At 53.9% G+C, this 21,009-nt stretch overlaps 1 protein-coding gene across 1 annotated transcript; it reads right to left on the bottom strand.

The window, feature by feature from the left end:
- Positions 1-23: 23 nt before the first annotated feature.
- Positions 24-17,641, bottom strand: LEMD2 (LEM domain nuclear envelope protein 2). The gene is made up of 9 exons (XM_061196381.1): positions 16,833-17,641; positions 15,091-15,131; positions 11,788-11,863; positions 8,605-8,681; positions 7,615-7,694; positions 5,774-5,919; positions 4,690-4,791; positions 4,510-4,612; positions 24-1,345 (listed from the first exon to the last, which is right to left on the bottom strand). The coding sequence occupies exons 1-9, from the start codon at positions 17,602-17,604 to the stop codon at positions 1,195-1,197; spliced, it is 1,548 nt and encodes a 515-aa protein (XP_061052364.1). The 5' UTR covers positions 17,605-17,641; the 3' UTR covers positions 24-1,194.
- Positions 17,642-21,009: the final 3,368 nt, after the last annotated feature.

The following is a 21,009-nucleotide window of genomic DNA, read 5'->3' as shown; positions in this document are numbered from 1 at the left end:
AATGAGAGAGAGTATTGCTCAAATGAGAGAGACTGGCGCTTTATTAAGGAAACAAAAAATACCAATAAGACCAGAGAGGGGTGCTTAATGCCCTTTGGAGGCAGCTGTTCCGTCTCCTCGGCTCGTCCCCTCTCCCGCCCGCCGCGGACGAGAACTTGTGGGGATGCTGCTCTGATGGAGACGCTCCCAGCCCTTAACTAATAAGGCCCCCGCGGAGGTTTCCGGAGGTCGCTCCGCCTGCCGGGGAGGCGCTGGCGGGCGGGCGAAGGTCCGCGCAGCGGGGTCGGTCACGGCGGCCAGCAGGGGGAGGAGGTGCGGCCACACCCCGCGCACTGAAACCACTGGCTGAAGTTCCCGGCAAAGGGCAAAGTACTCGGGGTAGGGAGGCGTGGTCGCCGTAAACTAGGTGATCTTTGCCCATAGGAAGTGCGAGGATCCCCAGGTCCTGGAGCGCGATCGGCTGACGCTCCGCGACTGCAGGCCTGGACTGGTGACGCCGCCTCCGGCGGGGCCGCCCAGATCGGGGCTGGCGGCGGCTCGACCCTCCTCTCCGCTCTCGGGGGCGCGTCCTCGCCGACTCCAGGTTCCTCCCCGGAGGCCACCCTAGCTGCTCATTCCTCCCGACCTGAGGCCCCGCGTGCCCAGACAGTTCTCCTACAATACTTGTTCTAATTTCTAGCACCTTACCCCTCCGGGATAAGAGGCCCAATCCAGCTAGAGGACAGGCTTTCTCCCCTCACCCTCGAGCTCCCATGTAACACCCCCCCGAAGGCACATGACCAAGCTCCTCCCCAACCCCTGCCGTCCCAGCCGCCACCCCGACCCACCTCCCACGGGCGCGGGGCACACTGAGCCGCACACTTGCTCTGCAGGGGCTCACGGCTGCTGTGCTTTTATCTTTTCATAAAAAACCCTTCTCCCCTTTCTGCCAGCAACATGGGGCAGAGAGGATAAGACCAACGCAGAGGGCAGCTGCCCACCTGGCCTTCTCCCCTGGCCTTTCGAGGAAGCCCACGCTTTCCTTCTGAAAGCTCGTCTCTGAAGAGTCTCACAGACACACCTTTGGAACCAGTCAGGAGGAGGGTGAAGTCAAGGCAAGTGTGAACTCAGCACCAGCAGGATGGTGGCCCTCTCATGCCCCTGGAGGGGACTGGCCGGGGACAGGCTGATTGGGAACAGGCCCCCGCCCAGGGTTTATCGCTCTGAGTCAGAGAAGGAAGAGGGCTTAGTCCATCTCCACACCAGCATGTCTTCTCCGGCCACGCGGTGGGACTCTGTCTGGATCCGGGATTCGTTGGAGGCCAGGAACTCCACGGCCCGGTCCCAGACCCGCTTCATGCGTCTCCTGCAATGAGGGGTGGGGGTGCAGGCTCAGCAGGCAAGCGGCACCCTTGGCCGCTGTGCCCAGCGCTGCCAAGAGAGGCGAGCTGGTCTCTGGATGCCCTCTGTACAAAAGGGGGCACAAAGCTCCAAGATCCCACACAGAATTTATCTGCGGGAAGAAGAGTGGTCAGGTACTAACTGGACTCCTGCAGAGGAGAGAAATTTCTTGGGCCCCAGAGAAATGATTCCTCAACATTCTCTGCTCCAAAAGCGTTCAATTAAAGGGAGCTGAAAGGGACTGGAGGCCCCCCGCCCCAGATGTCCAAGTGGAAAGACTCTTGCTGGGACCCATTACTGCTACAGCCCGGCCAGGCGGCCCCCCCCCCTCCAGTGCAGGCTGCATTTTAATGCCTCGTGTGGGCTAATTAAAGAGTGGCCACTGGGCTGTTGAGCCCAGACTCCACAGCACTTCAGGGGATGGGGATGAACTAGGCATCCAACCAGGGAGGGCAAGACGCTGGAGCTGCTTTTGGAACCTGAGCCACCAGGTAGGGCCCCTTTGCAGACACCAGAGTTCCTGCTCTGCCGGATCCCCGGGGCCTTGCACCCCCTCGGACAGCCCCCTATTTCCTCGTTCCCCCTCCAAACTAGACAGGAAGATTCCAGGGCAGTGGGGGAGGGCTGCTTTGACACCTACACTTTGGTGAGCCCCAGCCTCCTGTCTGACTGCAGACCACTCCCCAGCACCCCACGTGTGCAGAGTGAATGTGGGTGTGTGTGGAAGCAGGGGGTTCAGCTGGGGGAGCGCAAATGGAGGGAAACTCCCAGGGTGGCCCATGTGTCAGGAGGCAGAGTGGGGTGGCGGGGCTTTCTTCCCGGGGGGTGAGGTCCTGCTGCCAACCAAACCCCACGGCTGCTCAGCAGCCCCCACTTGGCTGGTCTGGCCCTGGCCACACAGGCCCTGGGGGCTGAGCTCCTCACACCAGGTCCCTGAGGGGGGGGCATCGGCACTGTGTGGGGGCTGCGGCCTCACCCCCAGCCCCCTTCCCAGGCTGCCTGTTACCAGGTGATGTACAAGCCAGCCCCCTGTGTGCCTCCCTGGACAAGCTCTTCAGACCTCCCCCAACCTCCCACAAGCGGGCCCTCATCCACAGGACAGTGTGCCCACGCAGGGCCCACAGGAGCTGATGGGCCCTTACGAGTCAAGAGCTCGGATACACTGACCAGGTGGCTGAGCCTCCTGGGTTCACGGACAGGGGTCCAGACCCTGAGGGGCAGCTGCCTGCCTGCAGTCTCTGCTGATGCACAGGAGCTGAGGCGTGGTGGCTCAAGCCCCCGATAAGCTGCAGTGCCACTTCCTGCTCTTATTAAAATGACCATGCATGCTGCCCTTTGATGAGGGCTCAACTGCTCCGTGCTGCCTCGGTGAGGTGGGAGGCCACCTCTTTGACACCCTGTTCCCTTTCCTTAAGACCTGCCACTACCTAATGGCACCCATTTTCCTTATGCATCTTGTCTTCTTTCTCCCCAGAACCAATGCTCCAGCAGGGCAGTGATTTTTGCTTCTTCCTCTCCCCATCTCCCCATGACCCAGTAGAGTGTGACATGCAGCAGGTGCTCAATAAACATTTGTTGAGAAAATGAATGAATGATGATCTCTCTTCAACACAGCCCTCTGCAAGGCAGTGGGATTATCTCTGTGTTACAGCTCAGACAGGGTGTTACCCATGGTCACATGATGATGAATTCTGGCAGATCCAGGAATTAGGAGGGAGTCTGGATCCACCAGTGGCCTCCCCTGAGAGCTGGAGGGCTGTGTGGCAGACTCATGCTGGGGACCAACAGCTAGCACAAGCCCCACACCGTGGTTGGTCTGCTCTAAGCTTCCTGCCTGCCACTGTCCCGGGGGTGGGGTGGCATGAGAGTTATTAAGCATTTTCACGTTTAAAAGGGGCCCTTAAATGCTCTACTCTTCCAGCTCCTCTTGGGTTGACAGAACGGGGTGACCTCGACCACAGAGCCTGGCACTGGGAACACAGAAGTGGCACCAGCCCTGGGTCTCTGAGCAGGTTCTTAACCTCCCTGTGCCTCAGTGTCCTCATCTGTAAAGTGGTGTCCTCAATGTACTCCCTCCGAGGGCCATGCTGAGGGTGGAGTGAGTGAGCTGCACCTGTGCAGGGCTCGGAGCAGTGCCCAGCTCACAGGGAGCACCCAGCGAGGGTGAGTGCTTAGCACCATCCGAGAGAGGACGGCATCTGGCCAGAGACTGTGGCAAAGTCTGAGGTGACACCGCAGCGGGCCCTGCTGGCTGCCTCCTGGGACTCTGTCCCCCAACTCTACCCTACTCCTGGTTTTGTCAGGGATCTACCCAGCATCTGCAGCCCATTTGGAAAGTGGTCCTGGAGTCGTGCATGACAACGGCCTGCCACCCCCTCTCATGAGCCGTGCACCCTGGAAGCTGACCGCATTCACTGCTGTGAAACCATGTTTCCAACTACGTGAGTGTGCCTTTGTGTATGGGAACTAGACCATGATATCTTAGGTAAGATGTGTTTCTGACTGTACACCATGGTTAAAAATGTTTGAAAAACAATCTCTTCCTCCTTGCCAGTGACTGATTCAAGAATAGACAAGTAACCAATTCTGGCCAGTGGAGCCTCAAAGAGGTGTGTCCCCAGTGGCTTCTGGGAATGTTTTCCCTTGCTCATGAGAGCAACAGGAAGCCCATCTCTCCCCTGCTGGTTGTTGCAAGGCAGGTGTTGCTCCGGCTAGCTGCTGGCCACCATCTTGTGACCACCAGGAACTCCAGCCAGCCAACAACATCCACAGAGGGCAGGACCATGAGAATCACAGAGCAATGGAATCAGAGCCCTGATTGTTCTGTGCCTGGACTTCCATTCATGGAAGCCCATCAGGTCCTTCCCTGCAAAGCCCCGCGGGGAGGGGAGGGGTCGGGTCCTAGGGCTTGCTCCCCAAAGCACCCCAAAGCGCCATCTCTACAGAGGAGTGGGGCCATGCTTCTGTACCTCTTGTCTGCACTCTGCCTTAATAAGCTGATGGCAAGAGGTGTGGATGGCGCCCCACCTCCCACGATCCTGGGGCTGACCTGCCCCCCTCCCCGCATGACTGACTCGAGGCTCTGGGCCTCCCTCCGTGGCACTCAGTGGGGCCCGCCCCGGGTCTCACCGGCTCTGCGGCGGGATCAGGGAGTCGCGCACGTGTAGGATGCCCACGTATGGGTAGCGCTCCATGTCCTGCTCCCAGTCCACGTAGTGGTCCTGGACCACATCTGCACGACAGAGGGCACTGTTTAGGGTGAGGGCCCTCTGGTGGGAGCCAGCAGCCCTTTCACTGGGGGCCACGCACCTATAATCTTCTTCACCATCTCATACATGGCCTGCTCTTCCTCTTCCAACTTCCGCCACCGGTATTTCAGGAGGATCAGGAGACCCCACAGAAAGGCCAAGCCTGGGAGGGAACAAAGCACTGTTAATCGTGCACATCACCTTCCCCGGCCAGGCGCCCACTGGCTGTCTCACTAGGGCAGGTCACTGCGCTGGAGGCTGAGGGGGTTCCGAGTACCTACTGTGTGTCAGACCCAGGGCTAGCAAGCAGGAAACGAAGGACTGGGAAATGCAGAGGGAGGACAGGCTATTAAGTGATCATCTTCCTCCCGACGGCTGTTACCACAGAGGCCTCCCCAGCCGTCCGGATCTCGGCTCCTCCCAACCTCATTCTGGGCTTTCATCTCCTCCCTTGTGAACCAGAACACGGCGTTTCATACATATATACATGCCGGGTCCTTTGTATTCCAGATGCTGCTGCTGCTAATGATGTCTGTGCCTGCCGGCGTGGGGGAGGGAACCGTGTGCAGGCCCAGACGGCCTGTGATTTGTAACCCAGCTCTCTGCAGAGCTGGTGGTTTCTGTGTTGCGGCCTTTGGCCTTCAGAGACACCCTGAGGCCTCTGCTCAAAGACAGCCCCTCATGTCGGGAGACTCTGCTTTGCCGCTCAGCACCCTGGGCCCTGCCTGTTTTCACTGGGCGTCTGTAGCTCCTGAGAAGGTGCTTACATTGTTCAGGGAGTAAAATTAGGCCAAGCTCCTGCTGGGTCTCCCCCTTGGAGCGGCCTGCGGTCTGGGGTGCCGGAAAGGACAATGCCTACCTCCAGCCCAAACCAGCACCCTCTCGGGGATGCTGATGGCCCCCTGCCCCAAATCCAGGATGTTTTCTAGTTATCTTCCTGCTCCAGCCACCCAGTCTCCAAAGGGAAAGACGACCCAGGGCAGAGGCTGACTGGTTCATCACCTCAGTTTCGTTAGACAGACCTCAGGTTCACTAGACAGAAACGAACTCTGAGAGACCGCATCACCCATGCCCAGAAGTGTTGCTGAGCTGGGCTCCCGGGAGGCGCAGTGGGAGGGGCAGGGTGACACGGTGGCAGGACTTACACCAGAAGAAGATAAGCACATTGGTGACGGCTGTGAGCAGGGCGCGGCTCAGGCGGCAGCCGACACCCATGCGGGGGCGGGCTGACTCCAGGCAGACCACCTTGTCCACCGTGGTCACCAGCTCGGACGGGTCTTCCCCTTTCAACCTGAAACAGGACACAGGGCTGTAGACACGTTCAACAGCTCTGAGGAGCTGCTGTATAAGCCTATCAGCGGAAGGAGGAGGAAGGCGGGGCTTTGAGGTCTCCACTTGCTCATAAAATAGACTCGCTATCCTGGTTGCACTCTTTCCAGAAATTTCCCACGTTGGCTACTTAGAAAGAATAAAACTTTAAAGACGGCAGCAGGCTTGAACCCCTGCCGCTGAAGTGACGCCTCCCTCTGTTGGGTCTTTGACAGCCCCTCTCAGCATGTGGAAGATTAAACTGTAAATTGGATTCCCCCCTCCCAGCACAGAGAAATGGAAATGTTTATGGAATCACTGGCTTTGTGCAGCACGGCAAGAATGGAAACAGAGTCTGGGAGGGGGTGCCTTTCCTCGGTGATGAGGAGGCACATAAGCTGTTTACGTGCAGAGACCATGGGGTGCCGCGAGACTCAGGAGCACGAACACCGCCAGGTTCCTGGAGGCCAGACCCCAGCCCCAGCGAGGAGGCGTCAGGACACGCGGGGACACTGCCGACACTCCACCTTCTTCCAGCGAGGCAACAAGCTCCTGCTCTGGATTGCACAGCCGAATGGCTGGTGCCCAAACTGTCCGGATTTCTCATGACCCACTTTTTCTTTTTCTTTTTTTTTAATTGAAGTATAGTTGATTTACAACCTTGTGTTAATTTCTGCTGTACAGCAAAGTCTCACGACCCACTTCTAACACTGGTTGTGGGAGCCAGGCTCAGCTCCCCACAGGCCACCCTCCTCAATGTGAAAAGGCAGTGTCATCATTCCTCTGCGTTAGCAGCTTCAGTGCACGCTGCTGAGGATAAAATCCGTGTTTTTTGCCTTTCCAACACACAGGAAAATCGCTCAGCCACTCACACTCAGGGAAGTTTCATTTTTTTTTTAAGCCAACGAATTTTAATCGTGCCATGCATCCAGTTATCAAGCTTTAGGCTGAGCTGCCCGAGGGGCTTCTGCTGGATGCACTGCTGATGGAATTAGTAATTTGGGTAGATCAGAGAGGAAGAGAACAAAACCCGAGAGTGTGCTTTAATATCAGCAGCTGTAACCTGAACAGAGACCCCGACAAACCCTGAAGGGTGGGAGGGGGCGATGAAGCGAGTGTCTCTCCAGCAGGGGACTCCGCTATCTGACAGTGGCTGGTGCCCGCCCACCCCTGGGCTGAGCAGCCAGATAGGGCCTTTCAGGAGGGTGAAGGGCACTCTGTCTCTGCTAACCGTGCTCGCCAGAGACAGAAACAGGCGAAACTGCCCAGTCGGAATAAAACCCAGTCTTTCCTTTTGCAATTTCCATACTGAGTGAAACCAACATACAGAATCATTTCATCTACAAATGAAAACTAGCACCAAGGAAAGGAAGTGCAAAAAAAAATGCCATCTCCAGCAAACTGTGCGGGGCCAGTGAAGGAAAGGGGCACAGACTGAGTTACTTGAAACAGGTTTAGCTGGACTGCCAGGAGATCACCCTGACACCTGGATTTTTGTGTCTCATTTTGAAACTGCTCCTTACACTGCATTCCTAATGCTTCTCCTTCCGCTGCCCAGCCTTCAGGCCTGGCCCAAGACGACTTGGCTGGGAGACCTGCCCTCTACCTCCCGGCCTGAGACACCTTGATGGGCGATGACAGGGCCTCAGGTGCTTCCGGACGCCCCGCCCATACTCACCAGATGCCCACGTCCTTGTTACTGCTCAGTATCCAGGTCAGTGCGGCTTCAAACTTGGCGGAGGAGCTGCTGGTCACATTCTGTGGGAGGGGGCGGGAGGAGATTAGTCCTCCATCTGGGCGGAGCAGTTGGAGCGATATTATTCTGCTGCTAGATTAAGGAAGCCCTCTCCATGTCCTCCGCCTGCCCCAAAGCCCTGTTCTGCTAAATGCCCAGCAAACTGGCAGGAAGGAAGTCTGTAGCTGATGATACCAGGGAAGAGGCTATAACCAGAGGAGGTGATGCGGAAGAACACACAGGAAAACAATGCAGGTCTGAGACAGCAGAAGCATGTAATTTTCTCAAGGAATGCAGCACCAGGCCAGAGAGCTGGCAGCTCATCTGCAGTGAGATGAAAGAAAGTGTCGGGGTGGGGGCCCTGCGGCCAGTCCCGGCTGTGTGGCCTTGGGCAAGTCCCTCTCCTCTCTAGGCCCCAGGTTCCTCGTCTGTGAAATGAAAATTGGACGAGGTGACCCCTTAGGTTTCTGCCAGTTCCAAAAATCTGTAATTCTGTCATCCTGAGGCCACACCAAAAATCAAATGGACTCAGAGCAACCCAGACGGTAATCCTGAGGGGAGAGAATGACAGGTTAAATGTCTTAAGGCTGCTGAGAAGGGGGGAAAAATGAGCCAAAGGAAGAGCAAGTCACAGGGCCACTTAAAGAAGGGGCAGGGGCAGCGGCAGCGGCCCACTCCGGCTGGTCAGGAAGCAGCAGGTCAGGAACGAGCTGCGGCAGGCCTGGCTCTGGCTCACAGCTCACCTTGGGCCCAGTCACCCCATCACTGCCTTAACTTAAGGTAGCCTAACACTCAACTGAGTTAAAAAAATTTTTTTTTAAAAAAGGGCAAGCAAACACAAAACAAAAAGGGAAAAAAACACGCAGGGCTTGAAAGATCAATACAAAAGCACCAGGACCTCCCGGGAACGGACGCGCACTGCAGCCTACTTACTGCTATATATTCCTGGGCTTCCATTACAGGAATGCATTTGCTTTTTAGCTTCTCTGGATTTCCACATTCAAAATTACCTAGGAGGGAAAAAACACACATTCAAATACAAAGAAGAGGTGAAAAAAATTTACCCTGAAACCGACTAAAAACTGCAGCAAAAATCAAGCCATCAGCTCTGATGGGGAACATGTGGCCCGGCGGCTCCAGCTTCTGTGGGGCATCTTCACTCTGCAGCAAGATCAAAAGCCACTTAGCTTGGATCGATTCCAGATCATTAAAACCTGACCGGCAAAGCAGTGCAGCGATTTGCATTAAATGACTAAAAAGCTGCCCAATACCAAGGTCTGTTTGCAACTGATCCCTAAAAGGATCAGACAGACAGCTTCGGAAGGCACTGGGATGGCACTATAAATAACCACAGCCTGGGAAAAAAGAAAGGCAGGGAGGCTGTTGCATTGCAGGGATTTTGACCCATGACACAGGCAGGTGACCTAGAATGCCAGGTTTTGAGGGGCCCTAGGGAGGGATGTCCAAAATGCTCCATGGAAGAAGGGGTGTCTATGTGCTGGGACCCCGATATGGTGCTCCAAAGCTCTCTTCTGAGCACCCTGGGTGGCTGGCTCCCACCTAGGATGGAGCTGGGAGCCTCCCCCTTAGTCCTGCCCAGGCTCCCAGGCCCGGCCCAAGGCCCAGCCCCTCTGAAAAGCCCCCAGCCCTAGGGGCCTCTTGTTTAGCCAAATCGGCTGGACCTGGGGCTCTGCCACAGCCCTTGGCTCTTGATCACCCACAGTGGCTCACCCACCAGGTGCTTCTTCACCACTAGACCCCTTGGAAGCAGGGACAGTGCAGGGCTGGGCCCGTACAAGATCCTTAACCCCCATACACGGCCTGACTGCCCTTGACCTGCCACAGCCTGGGGGCTGCGATGGCCAGTCTGTGTGTGTCTGTGTGCTGGGGAGGGAGTGGCTGAAGGTAATATTTAAAAAATCTTGAGAATGAACTGAAGCCTGCCCCTCACCCCCTAACACAGCCAAATCCTATTTCAAAGTTGATCTCGTCCTTCTGGGTCCCCAGAGAATCAGTTGGCTTCTCCTGTGCTCCTGCCCCAACCCAGATCACCCTGCCCTGCTTAGGCCTGCCAGGACCACTGCCAAGGTCTCCTGGGTTCCTCCTCTCCCCTTTCTCATCCATGTTTGGTCAACAAAGCTTTAAAATGATTCTGCTTAAATGACACTGCTCCACTCAAACTGCTGCCACATTTGCCTCCCTGGCACCTGGCTCTCCGTCCATCACTCCCCTGCTCAAAAGCCTTCCCGGCCCTCACTGCCTTCAGAAGGGACCCCCGGTGGCCTGGCAACCATGGCCAGCCAGGGTGGGACTCAATTGGCCTTTCCAAACTCCATTCCCTCTGTTTCTCCTTCCTCGTGAAGCTGCTTCCATCTCTGACCCTATAATTTCCTGCCTCTCTGGCCCCACCTTTCCCCCACAAATACGTAACTAATCCCACCTGGGCTTCAAGGCCTGGCACAGATGCCACCTCCCCTGTGACGCTTTCCTGACCACTCTAGCTAAAAGGCATTGTGCCTCCCAGAAGTTCTGGCCTCTTGGTTCTCATCCAATGGCATTTTATACCACCCAGTGGTCAGGGGGGTAGGTAGCCTATCTCTTCTACTAGACCGCAGGCAGCTGTGGGCAGGATTCTGGGCTGAGTCACCTTGTATCCTGCAAAGGCCAGCCAGTGCCCTGTCCATAGCTGACCTCCAGCAGGAGGTGGGGGGAGTATGGCTGAGTACAGAGCCTGCACGCCCCTGCGGCCTGTCTCATTGAGATGCATACCCTCAGGGCTGCCCCTGCCTGGCTTGTGGGAAGACGGTGGGTACCAGGTCCCTTGATGGCATGAGCCAGGACCACACAAGGAGGGTGGGATGGAGGAGAACTGTCTACTAGGATCCACGGTTTAAGAGCAGAGCTTCTCGACTTTATATCCTGGGGGTCTTAGTAAAATTCAGACTTTGATTCAATAGGTTTGAGATGGGACTAAGATTCTGCATTTCCAGTAAGCTCCCAGGTGGCACTGACATTGCTGGACTTTGGACCACAATTGAGTCACAAAGGTTTCAAACACACCCTCAGGCCAGAATTTATACGCCAAGCACCTGGGCCATAGATGACTGTAATACTGTGAGCCCCAACGCCTACCTCTCCTCCGAGGAGCTCACAGAGGCCTCCCTGACCACCCCAGTCTCCCAGCAGTCAGGAGGGAGGAGGTGGCAGAGCTGAGGCCCACAAGACTGGCCCTGAGGACTGAGGGCCCAGTACAAGTCCACCCAACCTTAACTTCCCGGCGACAGCCTTAGACAGGGTTGGCCCTACAGGTGAGAGGCGCCCCTTGAACCTCCCACAGACTGACGTCTGGTTCTCGCGTCAAGTACACTTAACACAGGCACAAGCCCTGAGCCGTCACCCACGTCATCAGTGATTTGGAGAGCCTCCTGGATGCCAGGTGTCGGGCAGGACACAGTATGATGCAGGTGCCATCTCTGGCCTCAAGGAACATGTTTACCAAAGAAAACAGTGGGGGAGCCTTCTGGATGGAGGAGATTTCAGGGGGGCATCTAGAGAACAGCACTTGGCTTTTATTTGGTTAAGAAAAGACAGACCCAAGATCATTCAGTCAGATGGGGAGACTGAGGCCCTGAGATGTCAGGGACTTGTCTGGTGTCCCACAGCCAGATGGGGACATGGGACACTAGGGCCCTGGAGGGCAGGACGGGCCTGAAGGTGCTTGGCCCACCGCTCAGACCGCTCCACCTGCAGAGGCCTCTGCACCGGGCCGGGCCGACCACCTGGTACAGGGAGGCCCTCCAGGTTGGGGGACCCAGACTCTGAGAACACCTGAGGCCCGGGCCCTTCCAGTGCAACACGGACCCCCAGAACATTAGGTGGGGGGCATCCCAGAGAAGGGGGCACATCTGCTGAAAGGCCTGTGCACGTGCCAGGACCCCTGGGATCCTTCAGGAACCTATGTGTTTTGCCCAGATGCAAGGCTTAAACAAGATGCATCTGTGTGGGGAGGCGGGGAAGGCAAGACTTGGCTTCTGAGCGTGTCTTCTGGGAGATGACACGGCATCTCAGCCCACAGCCTGCTCATGAGGAGTCTTGGGCCTCGGGAGACCTACTCACCCGCTTGGATGGCCAGGAAGTTGTACAGCTCGTGCAGCAGTTCCAGCAAGGCCGCCTTCTGCTTGGCCTGACAGAACTGGAAGGGCACAGGACAAGCGGTCAGCAAGGAGGGGTGGGTGAGGGGGGCCTGTCTGTCTGGTTTTAACTGTTCAGCTACACCGTCAAGGACTCAACAGCGAGGTACACCTCATACTTTAAAACAACAACGACAACAAATTCTGCAAAGGGGTGGGCCCAGGGATAGGGCCGATAAATACTGGGTTAACTGACTGAAAAGAACACCGTAAAAGCAGAGGCAGATGGACAGCAGACACAGTAACTAAGGGTCCACCATCCTGGAGGCTCTTGGGCCTCTGCCCCATGGTCCCCGTTGGAATAAAGGCCATCGGTGGGGCCGTGGAGCAGGGGCGGTGTGGTTGTGGGGAAATGCAGGAGCCCAGCCTCCTCGGAGGGAGGAGCGAACACTGCACGATGCAGTCTGGTCTCCCCCGTGGGCCATTCCTGTCCGTTTTTGGAGAGCCAAGTGTCTACAATCTGCCTGTGGATTGTCTACTTTGTGGATTATCTGATGCAAATGTTTAATCTTAGACTGGGTTTCCCTGGAAATGGAAAATTTCGAGGAATCTTGCAACTGTAGGGAGAAAATAAATGTCACCTGTCTGAGAAAATCAGAATATCTGCACATTTACTCCTTCAGCACCTGTAACAGTGGGGACACCATTTTGCTAGACTTACTGGATTTGGAACATTTAAAAAAGACCGCTCTTCCTTGAGAGTGGACGACAGGCCGGTGCCATGCTGAGTGGTCTATACGTGAAGGAGCACTGCATCCTCGCTGCACTCCTCACTGTACCCCAATTTCTCAGGCGAGGGGCTCAAGGTTTAGAGACCTTAAGTGGGCCACCAAGAACCCACAGTTCATAGTAGATGGTGGAGCCACTTGGAGTGTGGCCAGTCGACTCCAAGCCCCCACCCCTCGAACTCCAGGCCTCTTCTGGGTTGTCACTGGGCAGAGCCCTGCACTGGTAGTCGAAGGTCTGGGTTCTGGACCTGGCTCTGCAGCTACAGAAGGAACCAAGGTCGTTTTCCTTCTCGGGGCTCATTTGTTGCCCTGATCTAATTTGGTTTCTAACAGTCTCAGAGGCCAAGATTTGTCCCTTCACATGGCCTAAAGACCCTAATGCCTTTACAAGGTATGAAATGATGCGACCAAGATTTACGCACACGACTATAAATGTCCAGAAACAACTGACATGCCTCCTAGTAGAGTTAGAAACCCCAACTACTTTTTAAATGCTATTTAACGATATGGGAAAAGTTGATAATTAAGTGTCAAATGTAACTAAATATACAGAGATCCCAATTCTACAGACACACATACACAGAGAGATAAGGTGAGAAGGAAATGCTCCCAAAACGTTAATGGTGATTATCTCTAGGTCTCAGAATCACAAGCGATTTTTGTCACATTTGTCAAATTTTCTAAACATCTATTATTGTCGCAACCAGGAAAAAAAAAAAAAAAAGCAGTAGCAATTAATACTGTTCCAAACTCACAGACATTTAGGCAAAGCAGAGCTGATATCACCTAAAGGACAGAAGGTACCAGACAACGAGACAGCCTGATTAAGACAACACACCCACTCCCAGCCCATCCCCAGGGTTTCAGCAGGACAAAGGCAGAAAGAAAAACAGAGTCACAGTCAGCTGACAAGGGAAAGAATACGTGTATCTGAAACCCAAATGCCCCTCTGGGTTCTGGGTGAGCTTAAGCCACACAAGGAATGAGACTCAGCAAGAAACTCACCCAAGCTGAGAAGCACCTCCCAACCCACCTGTTCCCGTGTCCACCCACCCTGAAGGCCAAGGGTACCCCATAAAATCTCAGCTCAGCCGAGCCCAACACTGCAACTGAAGGGAGCCTGTGATGTCGTGGCACAGGCCCTGCCTGTCTGTGCTCGCTGAGCAAGTCTTTAGCGAGGACCTGGATGGTGCCCGACTGGCTCACTCAGGTGGGGCCGGGCGCGTCCAGCGCAGAGGAGCACCCCGGAGTATATCTATCATTCCTTCTTGGGCCTGATACACTCAGAGGTGTGAAGGACCAAGAGACAGAAACCAGGGAACCCGTTTCTAAATAAAAGACGAACGAAACTAACATCACCAGAGAAGTCTTACAGAAAAAGTATTTTTGGTCCCTGTTTTTGTTTTCAGTCTTCAAAATTCTAGTTTCCCCTTCTGGCCATGGTTCTGGGCCACTTCCTTCAATCATCAACTGCAGTTTTTATGATAGAAGGCAGATTATACTTATTATGAGTCTGTTTTTACAAAACAATAGGGAAGCAAAGACATCTGGTGGATGAAAGCAATAAATACGTGTAATAAAAACACCCTCAAATATGACACAGCAGAAGCCAAAGGGAAATAAAACCGGTTGTCTGCATCAGGATGCCCCTTCGTTAACGCAGGTGAGAGAGTCAACGCAGGGGCCTGGAAATATCCGTGGGTGGTTACTTTCCCAGCCCCCAGGCTGCCAGAGATGTGCACTCAGGGCTCAGGGAGGCCAGGCGTTGCACACTTAATAATTAGACTACTAAGTCATGCCCTCTGGCAGCACAAGGCTCCTCCTGGCAGGATTTATGACCTGAAAATGTACTGCCTCGTATCTTCCCCAGACTACCACCTGTACCGGAGCACCCCAGCTCCTCGGTAATGCTGTTTTCATGACTCGTAAATGGATGGGGCTGCTCACCTTCCCCAAATATTATTTGTAGGGATCATTAAAGCTTCACAAAACAAATCTATAGACTAAGAGGGCTAACTCCACTTCAGATGTGTTTAAAACAACTTCCCGATGACATTTCAAATCAGAACAGCATTTTCAGAGCCACAGATGTACACCGGAGAATGTGGAATTGAGAACCTGGCCTCCTGATGCTTAAAAAGCTGCCAGCTTTTCCTCCTGAAGCCAGGGGAGCTTGAGAGGTCCCTCGACCACAACCTACTGCATCCCCCCAGATCGACTTAGGCAGAAGATCAAAGTCCTTAATGCTGCGATTGATGGGAGAGTTCCCATAACCAGCCGGGGGTTGGATCTTGGAAGCCAATTCTCTCTGTTTCAAGTACTCCTTCACTGCCACAATTGAGTCTGACACATACATCACAGAACACAATATGATTCTGGTACATTACAGGAAGCACTCCTGAAAGTGATCCTATTATGATCTTTTTCTGGGCAAGTTTACCTCCTGATGGAGGCCAACATCCTTGGGAGGAAGAGCAAAAGCCAGAGAAACTCAAACTCACCTCATCTGTTTTTGTCTCACAGTCCACTGGCAATAATTTCACTGAGACCAAGAAAAGAAACAGAGGAAATTAAAAGTGCGGGTTGTGGGAAAGGGTACAAAAAGGGATCACTCTCAAAATTCAGGGTAAGTAAAACATTACCAACATAAGGGGGGGGGTTAGAAAGATGTCATCTAAATGAGGCATTTAAAAAATGGACAGTAAAATACGTAAGGGGTTCTCGGTCTTGGATTAGGGATTAGTACACCTGTGTTCTAATCCCAGGGGAAAATGATTAGCCACAGGATACTAGGCAACTATTCACTTAACCACTCTGAACCTCTGTTTCTTCATCATAACATGGGATCACTAAAGCCTTCCTTGCTTAACTCAGACTTAGTCTCAAACAAGACAACACATATGATGGTTTTATAAATTGTACACGTTATGTTAAACAGGGGTTAATACTATCATGGGAGGGGAATTCCAGGTAAATCCCAGTATCTATCCAGGAGCTATTGTCTTAAAGCATCTCAGCAGTGAGTACGACAGTATACCGTTTTTTGATGTCACCAATGTAAACAGTTATAGTTAGTACCAGTACACTACCATGACACTCCTGGGTCTGCTTAATTTCTCTAGCAGGTGGATAAACTGCTCTCATAGTCAAGAAATTATTTGGGTGTGTGCACGAGCCTGGGATCCCCGTGCCCACAGACTTGTTCATACACCCAAATATCCATCTGCTGCAACAGCTAAGACATAATTTAGCCTTTCCCTGCATTTTGGCTGTTCCTGCTAGGCGTGGAAAGATGTGGCCTGGGCTAGAGGCTGGGAATAGTATTAATCACAATCATTCTTTGCAAAGAATATTAAGTCAGTGAACTAGAGTCATTTTATACTTAAATTTATAAAGAAATGGTCTCTGTGCTATTTGCTATTAGCCTAGAGCCCAGAATTATGGAAGAAGCAAATTTTCCTTTTAGGAAACACAAACCCTTAACTATTCGTTAACATACTGTATCCTGCAGACTTCTTGTTGGCATGTCTTTTCACGGAACTATCTGTGGACAGAAGCATGGCTGGGAACATCCTTTGAGTCACCGGACCCTCTCTTTTAACACACCCCAAGAAGGTGCTGCAGTGATAAATGCCATCATTTACATCAGTTTAAACTCTTTAAAAGGCTCTTCCACACCTGTCTCAGAGGCAGGGCTAGTATTATCTTCTGACAAATGAGGGTCCTGTGGTCTAAAGAAGTGGAGTATGTGGCCTTTTTGGTGCTGCAAAGTTGGGACCCCAACCAGAGCCTATCTGTGAGCCGTGACACCTGGGGTGCCTTCAAACGGGCACTAATGTGTGAAAGAGCAAGAAATCAAAAGGGAAGAAAGAACTCAAAAGCAATGGGGGTGGACCTTTAGAGGGGTGTGTTAGAGGGCTTTCTCTGGAGAGGGAAAATAAAAGTGACCACAGAAAGATTGCTTCCAGCACGTAGTTGAAAGGGAGATTAGTAGGGACGGCTAGGGCAGAAAATGAGAATAGGAGAAAGTGAAGACAGAAATTCTTGCAGATGCAGCAATCCCAGGCCTCTCCTCCCATAACTGGACGAAGGAAAGTCAAAGTCTGGAGGGAAGACGGCCAGAGACATCTGACAAGGCCCGGGAGTGTTCAGCCTGGCGCTGAGAGGACCGGGGGGAGTGGGGGAGATCGTCCTGGTGGACACGCGCGCTCAAGGCCCTCCCCTGCGCCGGCCCGGGACGTACTGTTGTCCTCCGCCTCCTGCGGCGCCGAGGGCTTGCCCATCTTCACCCAGAGGATGCCCAGGAAGACGAGCAGCAGCCCCAGGCTGGCCCAGAGCAGGAGCCGGGAGAGGCAGCGCTCCAGCCGCCGCCCCACCTCGGGCCGGGCCCGCGCCGCGCCCGCCTGGCCCGCTCTCGTCGCCCGCAGGCCCGGGCGCGGGTCGGGGCCGAGGAGGGCGGAGGACAGCCGCGCCGGGGCCGGGGACGAGGCCCACCACCGACGGACTCCGTGGCCGGGGCCCGGCGCGGCCCTGTCGAGTGGCCGGCAGTCCTCGTCCTCCTCGGAGCTGCCCCGGACCGAGGCGCGGCGTCTGAGCGGCGCGGGGCGGGCGGGGTAGGCGAGGCCGCGGCTCTTGGACCAGGAAGTGGCGGAAGCCCCGATGTCGCCGTAGGCCCCAAAGGTCGCGTAGGCCGGGCCCGAGGCCGGCGGGGAGAGCCAGGGCTCCGACCGCAGGGAGGACGCGGCGGGCCGGGCGCGAAGCGGAGCCTCCTCGCGCAGCCGGGCCTCCTCCCGCAGCCGCTCCTCGCCCCTTGCCCGGGCCTCCTCCCGCAGCCGCTCCTCGCCCCTTGCCCGGGCCTCCTCCCGCAGCCGCTCCTCGCCGCGCAGCCGGACCTCGCCCCGCAGGCGGCGCAGCTTGTTGCGGTAGACGTTCCGGGTAGTGTCGGTGATGGGTCCTGGCTGGAAGCCCAGGGCCTGCAGCTCCCGCCGCAGCTCCAGGTCCGAAAGGCCGGCCATGGCCAGGACACCAACCCCCGCCTGCTCCCGGCGCACACTGCACCCGGAACTGTTCCCGCCGGCGACGGCGGCGGAGTAGGCGGGGCCCGCGCCATGTTGAGAAGGTCTGAACCGCCCGATGGGCGGGCCATAATGAGGAGGTCAGATTCAGCCGCCAAGGCTGCCATGTTGGGGAGGTCTGAGGGTTTTTGGCGTTTTGTTTTTGTTTTCCTTTTTTCTTTCCCACCTTGCTCAGTCCTTCTCGTCTGTAAGAGCAAGTGGTGTTTATCTCTGAATCCTCCTCCCCTTGCACAGTCCCTGGCACGTGGTAGGCACTTGATAAAGTCATGTTGATTTAATGGATGAATTACTTAATGGTAAGAAATAAAATATTGCCTGCCATATCAGTAAACTAGGGATTTAGCCACCACGTTACAGTCACCCCCAATGATGAGCCCTGAGGGAACTCAAGAAGGAAACAAGGGATGCCCGCCATCTAGCAGCCACTCCCCACAGTGAAGCTTGAGGAAACTCTGGAAAACACAGGATACTGGCCCCAGATAGCTGAGGTGCATGTGAAAGAATGCTTTCGGTGAGCCCAGACTCTTGCATCTTCCCATACATAGAAAAGTGCTAAACTCCTTAACTTGAGTCATCTGGTTTTCTTTTATTGACAGTTATCTTTTGTTCCAACTACCTGGTGTTGTTGCAAAAACTCCTATATATCCTGACTGCCCCTCTTCCCCTTCGGAACCGTTTTCTCAGTGTTACATGAGAGGCTCTCTCCCGGGCTTGAAGTCCTAAGAATGTCTGCTGAATAAAACATAACTCTCAACTTTTAAGTTGTGCATTTTAGTCGACAATGGTGAAAGACAAGCACTGCCGTGAGTGGGGAGATGGAATCCTTTGCCTCTCTCTGCGCTTGGGGACCAATGCGTTCAGGGAAAGGCTTTGTTTGGGTTGTGGCGTAGACCCCAGGCATGTTCTGGGACCTGGTCTGAACTAAGGTCATGGTTGTCAGGCCTCTGTGTTTTCCTGGCTGTTCACTCACTGACATTGAGCCCCAAGGGGCTGCAGGCCCTGCCCTTGGCCAGATGCTGGCAGGAAAGGAGCTCCCGCCAGAGGAGGACACTGCATCCCATCGTGGGGACAGAAGAGGCAAATGCCCTTGGGCTCTTAGGGGCAGTTTGAGCCTGTGCAAGGAGGCCGTGTGGCCGGATGGTGGGATTTTCATAAGGAGAGATAGATAGAAGACCCCAAGACGTAGTCTTGTGTCACCTGTGGATTTAGGTAGGGGGTTCTTGAATCCAAACTCCACCACTATTAGATGTGCGATCATATCCAATTAACATTTCTAGCCTGTTGGCCAGTAAACCTCATAGGATTGCTGTGAGGATTAGAAGAGGTAATTTGTATAAGGTGCTCAGGACACATGCTCCATAGTGTTTGCACTTAACCCATTTGTGTGCAGCATCAGTGCTGTGTAGAACCTCCCACCGGACAGAGAAACCCCTAAGGGAAGCATGGGGAGTGGTGACAAATGGAAGTAACACTGTGGTCTTCCTTCTGCCTCCCACTCCCTCTTTGTATTCCTTCCACATCGATCATCAACTGCCTTTCCCAAACACTTATTGCTGGTCTCATAAGTTCCATTCTCTTTCTAACCCTCCAATTCAGTTCTCACCTTCCCCCAATCTCGCCTCCTCCTCTATGGTCCTGTTGCCCACCCCCACCTTGTCTCCCCACCCTGGGTCCCTGGACAAGACAACTCTGCCAGCGTTTGCATTCCTGCCACTTGCTCTATCACGGAGCATTTATCACTGGCCACATTGCAGGGGAAATGACAGCCTCCGCTTGGTCAGGCTTCCGAGTTAGCCTCGCCATCTCCCCCGACTTAGCTGCTCCCATGTGGTGCGATTTCTCTCACCAAGTGTTGTTTTCCTTTTCTCTGCCTGTGTTTGCATGGAATACCATGAATTTGATATAGTGATTGCCTAACACATATACCACATAATAGTATTTTCTTTCTTTCTGAAGCACTGTTTGCATGACAAATGAGTTGGTAACATTTGTGCTTCTCCTTGCAGCTGTGCAGTTCAATATATAAAGAATGAGCCTTTCAGCATCAATACTGGCCCCATGTATTCTAAGAGGGCTTGAAACTGATGCTTAAACAAAGTTAATGTTACAGCATTTCGCAGAGTTACAGTCTATTTCCACACAGTGGATCTCGGGGCGATTTAAAAAAATACCAAAACGGGGCCACCCCCGGGGTGGTCCCCAGTGTGGGCTTTGTCAGCTTTCCTTGTGTTTGGGGTCCCGGCTGCTGCTACATACACCCAGGGCCAAATGACCCCCAGCCCTCCCCCAGCCCCACCCAAACCCCGTTGTTTTCCCTTCAGCCTCAAACCCATCATGTTTGCAGCAGTGCCCTCCCTCCCCCCATCCCCCAGCGCTCCACCTCTGCCTCGCTGGGCCTAGCAGGCCTTTGGGGTAATGTGCCACCACTTACAACATATTTGCCAATCATGCTGCCCTTCCGCATCCCTCCAAGAAGAAGCCTCACAATCTGTTTGGAAAATTCAGTCAGAAAAAAACTCATGAGGGACTTCCCTGGCAGTCCAGTGGTTAAGATTCCGTGCTTCCACGGCAGGGGGCACGGGTTTGATCCCCGATCAGGCAACTAAGATTCCACATGCCACGCGCCGCAGCCAAAAAATTTTAAAAATTAAAAATAAAAAAATTTTAAAAAAGGAAAATTTAAAAAAAAAAAGAAAAGAAAAAAACCTCATTAGAAAAAGAAAAGAAAAAAGAATAAAACCTCATGAGTCAATCGTTCCTCCCAGGTCTCGGGCCTCTACATTTTCCTCCTGAACTCCCCGATCCAGTCCAGTCCTTCCCTGGATTGATAACCCTTCAGGGTCCTCCATCAACATTCTCCGCCCTCAAAGCACTTTTACCAGCTTCAGTGAAGTCAGTTTGTTGCCCATCAGTTTGTTTTATCCACGTGACCGTCCCCACACTTCCGACACTGACCCTCAGGTCTTCCCCTCCGAAGGGCTCCATCTTAGTGCTTCTTTGCCACCACCGCCTGTGTCGTGTTGGGAGCTGCTCACGAGGCCTCTTTGGGCCTTCTCAGATCTGCCTTTCTGTGTCTCTTCTAGTTCTGCTGCTGGGCCTGTCGAGTATGGGAACACACATTTCCAAGAACAGGGCAATATTGCAAAGTCAACGGCTGTCCTGCGTGCCCTCCTTTCTCATGACTTTGTTGTGGTTTTTTTTTTTAAGGTGAGCAGCTCAGGCTGTGGTTGGTCTTCCTGATTTCTTAAAGTCAAAAGAGGGAAAACAAGCTCCAATGTCTAAATCTACTTCGTAACCACATCCACACATTTAGTAAAGATGAGGGGCTGCTTGGAGGATGCTCTG

The sequence above is a fragment of the Eubalaena glacialis genome, chromosome 7 (genome assembly GCF_028564815.1).
Source record: "Eubalaena glacialis isolate mEubGla1 chromosome 7, mEubGla1.1.hap2.+ XY, whole genome shotgun sequence".
NCBI classification, from domain to species: Eukaryota; Metazoa; Chordata; class Mammalia; order Artiodactyla; family Balaenidae; genus Eubalaena; species Eubalaena glacialis.
This window is presented reverse-complemented; position numbering and strand designations above follow the sequence as displayed.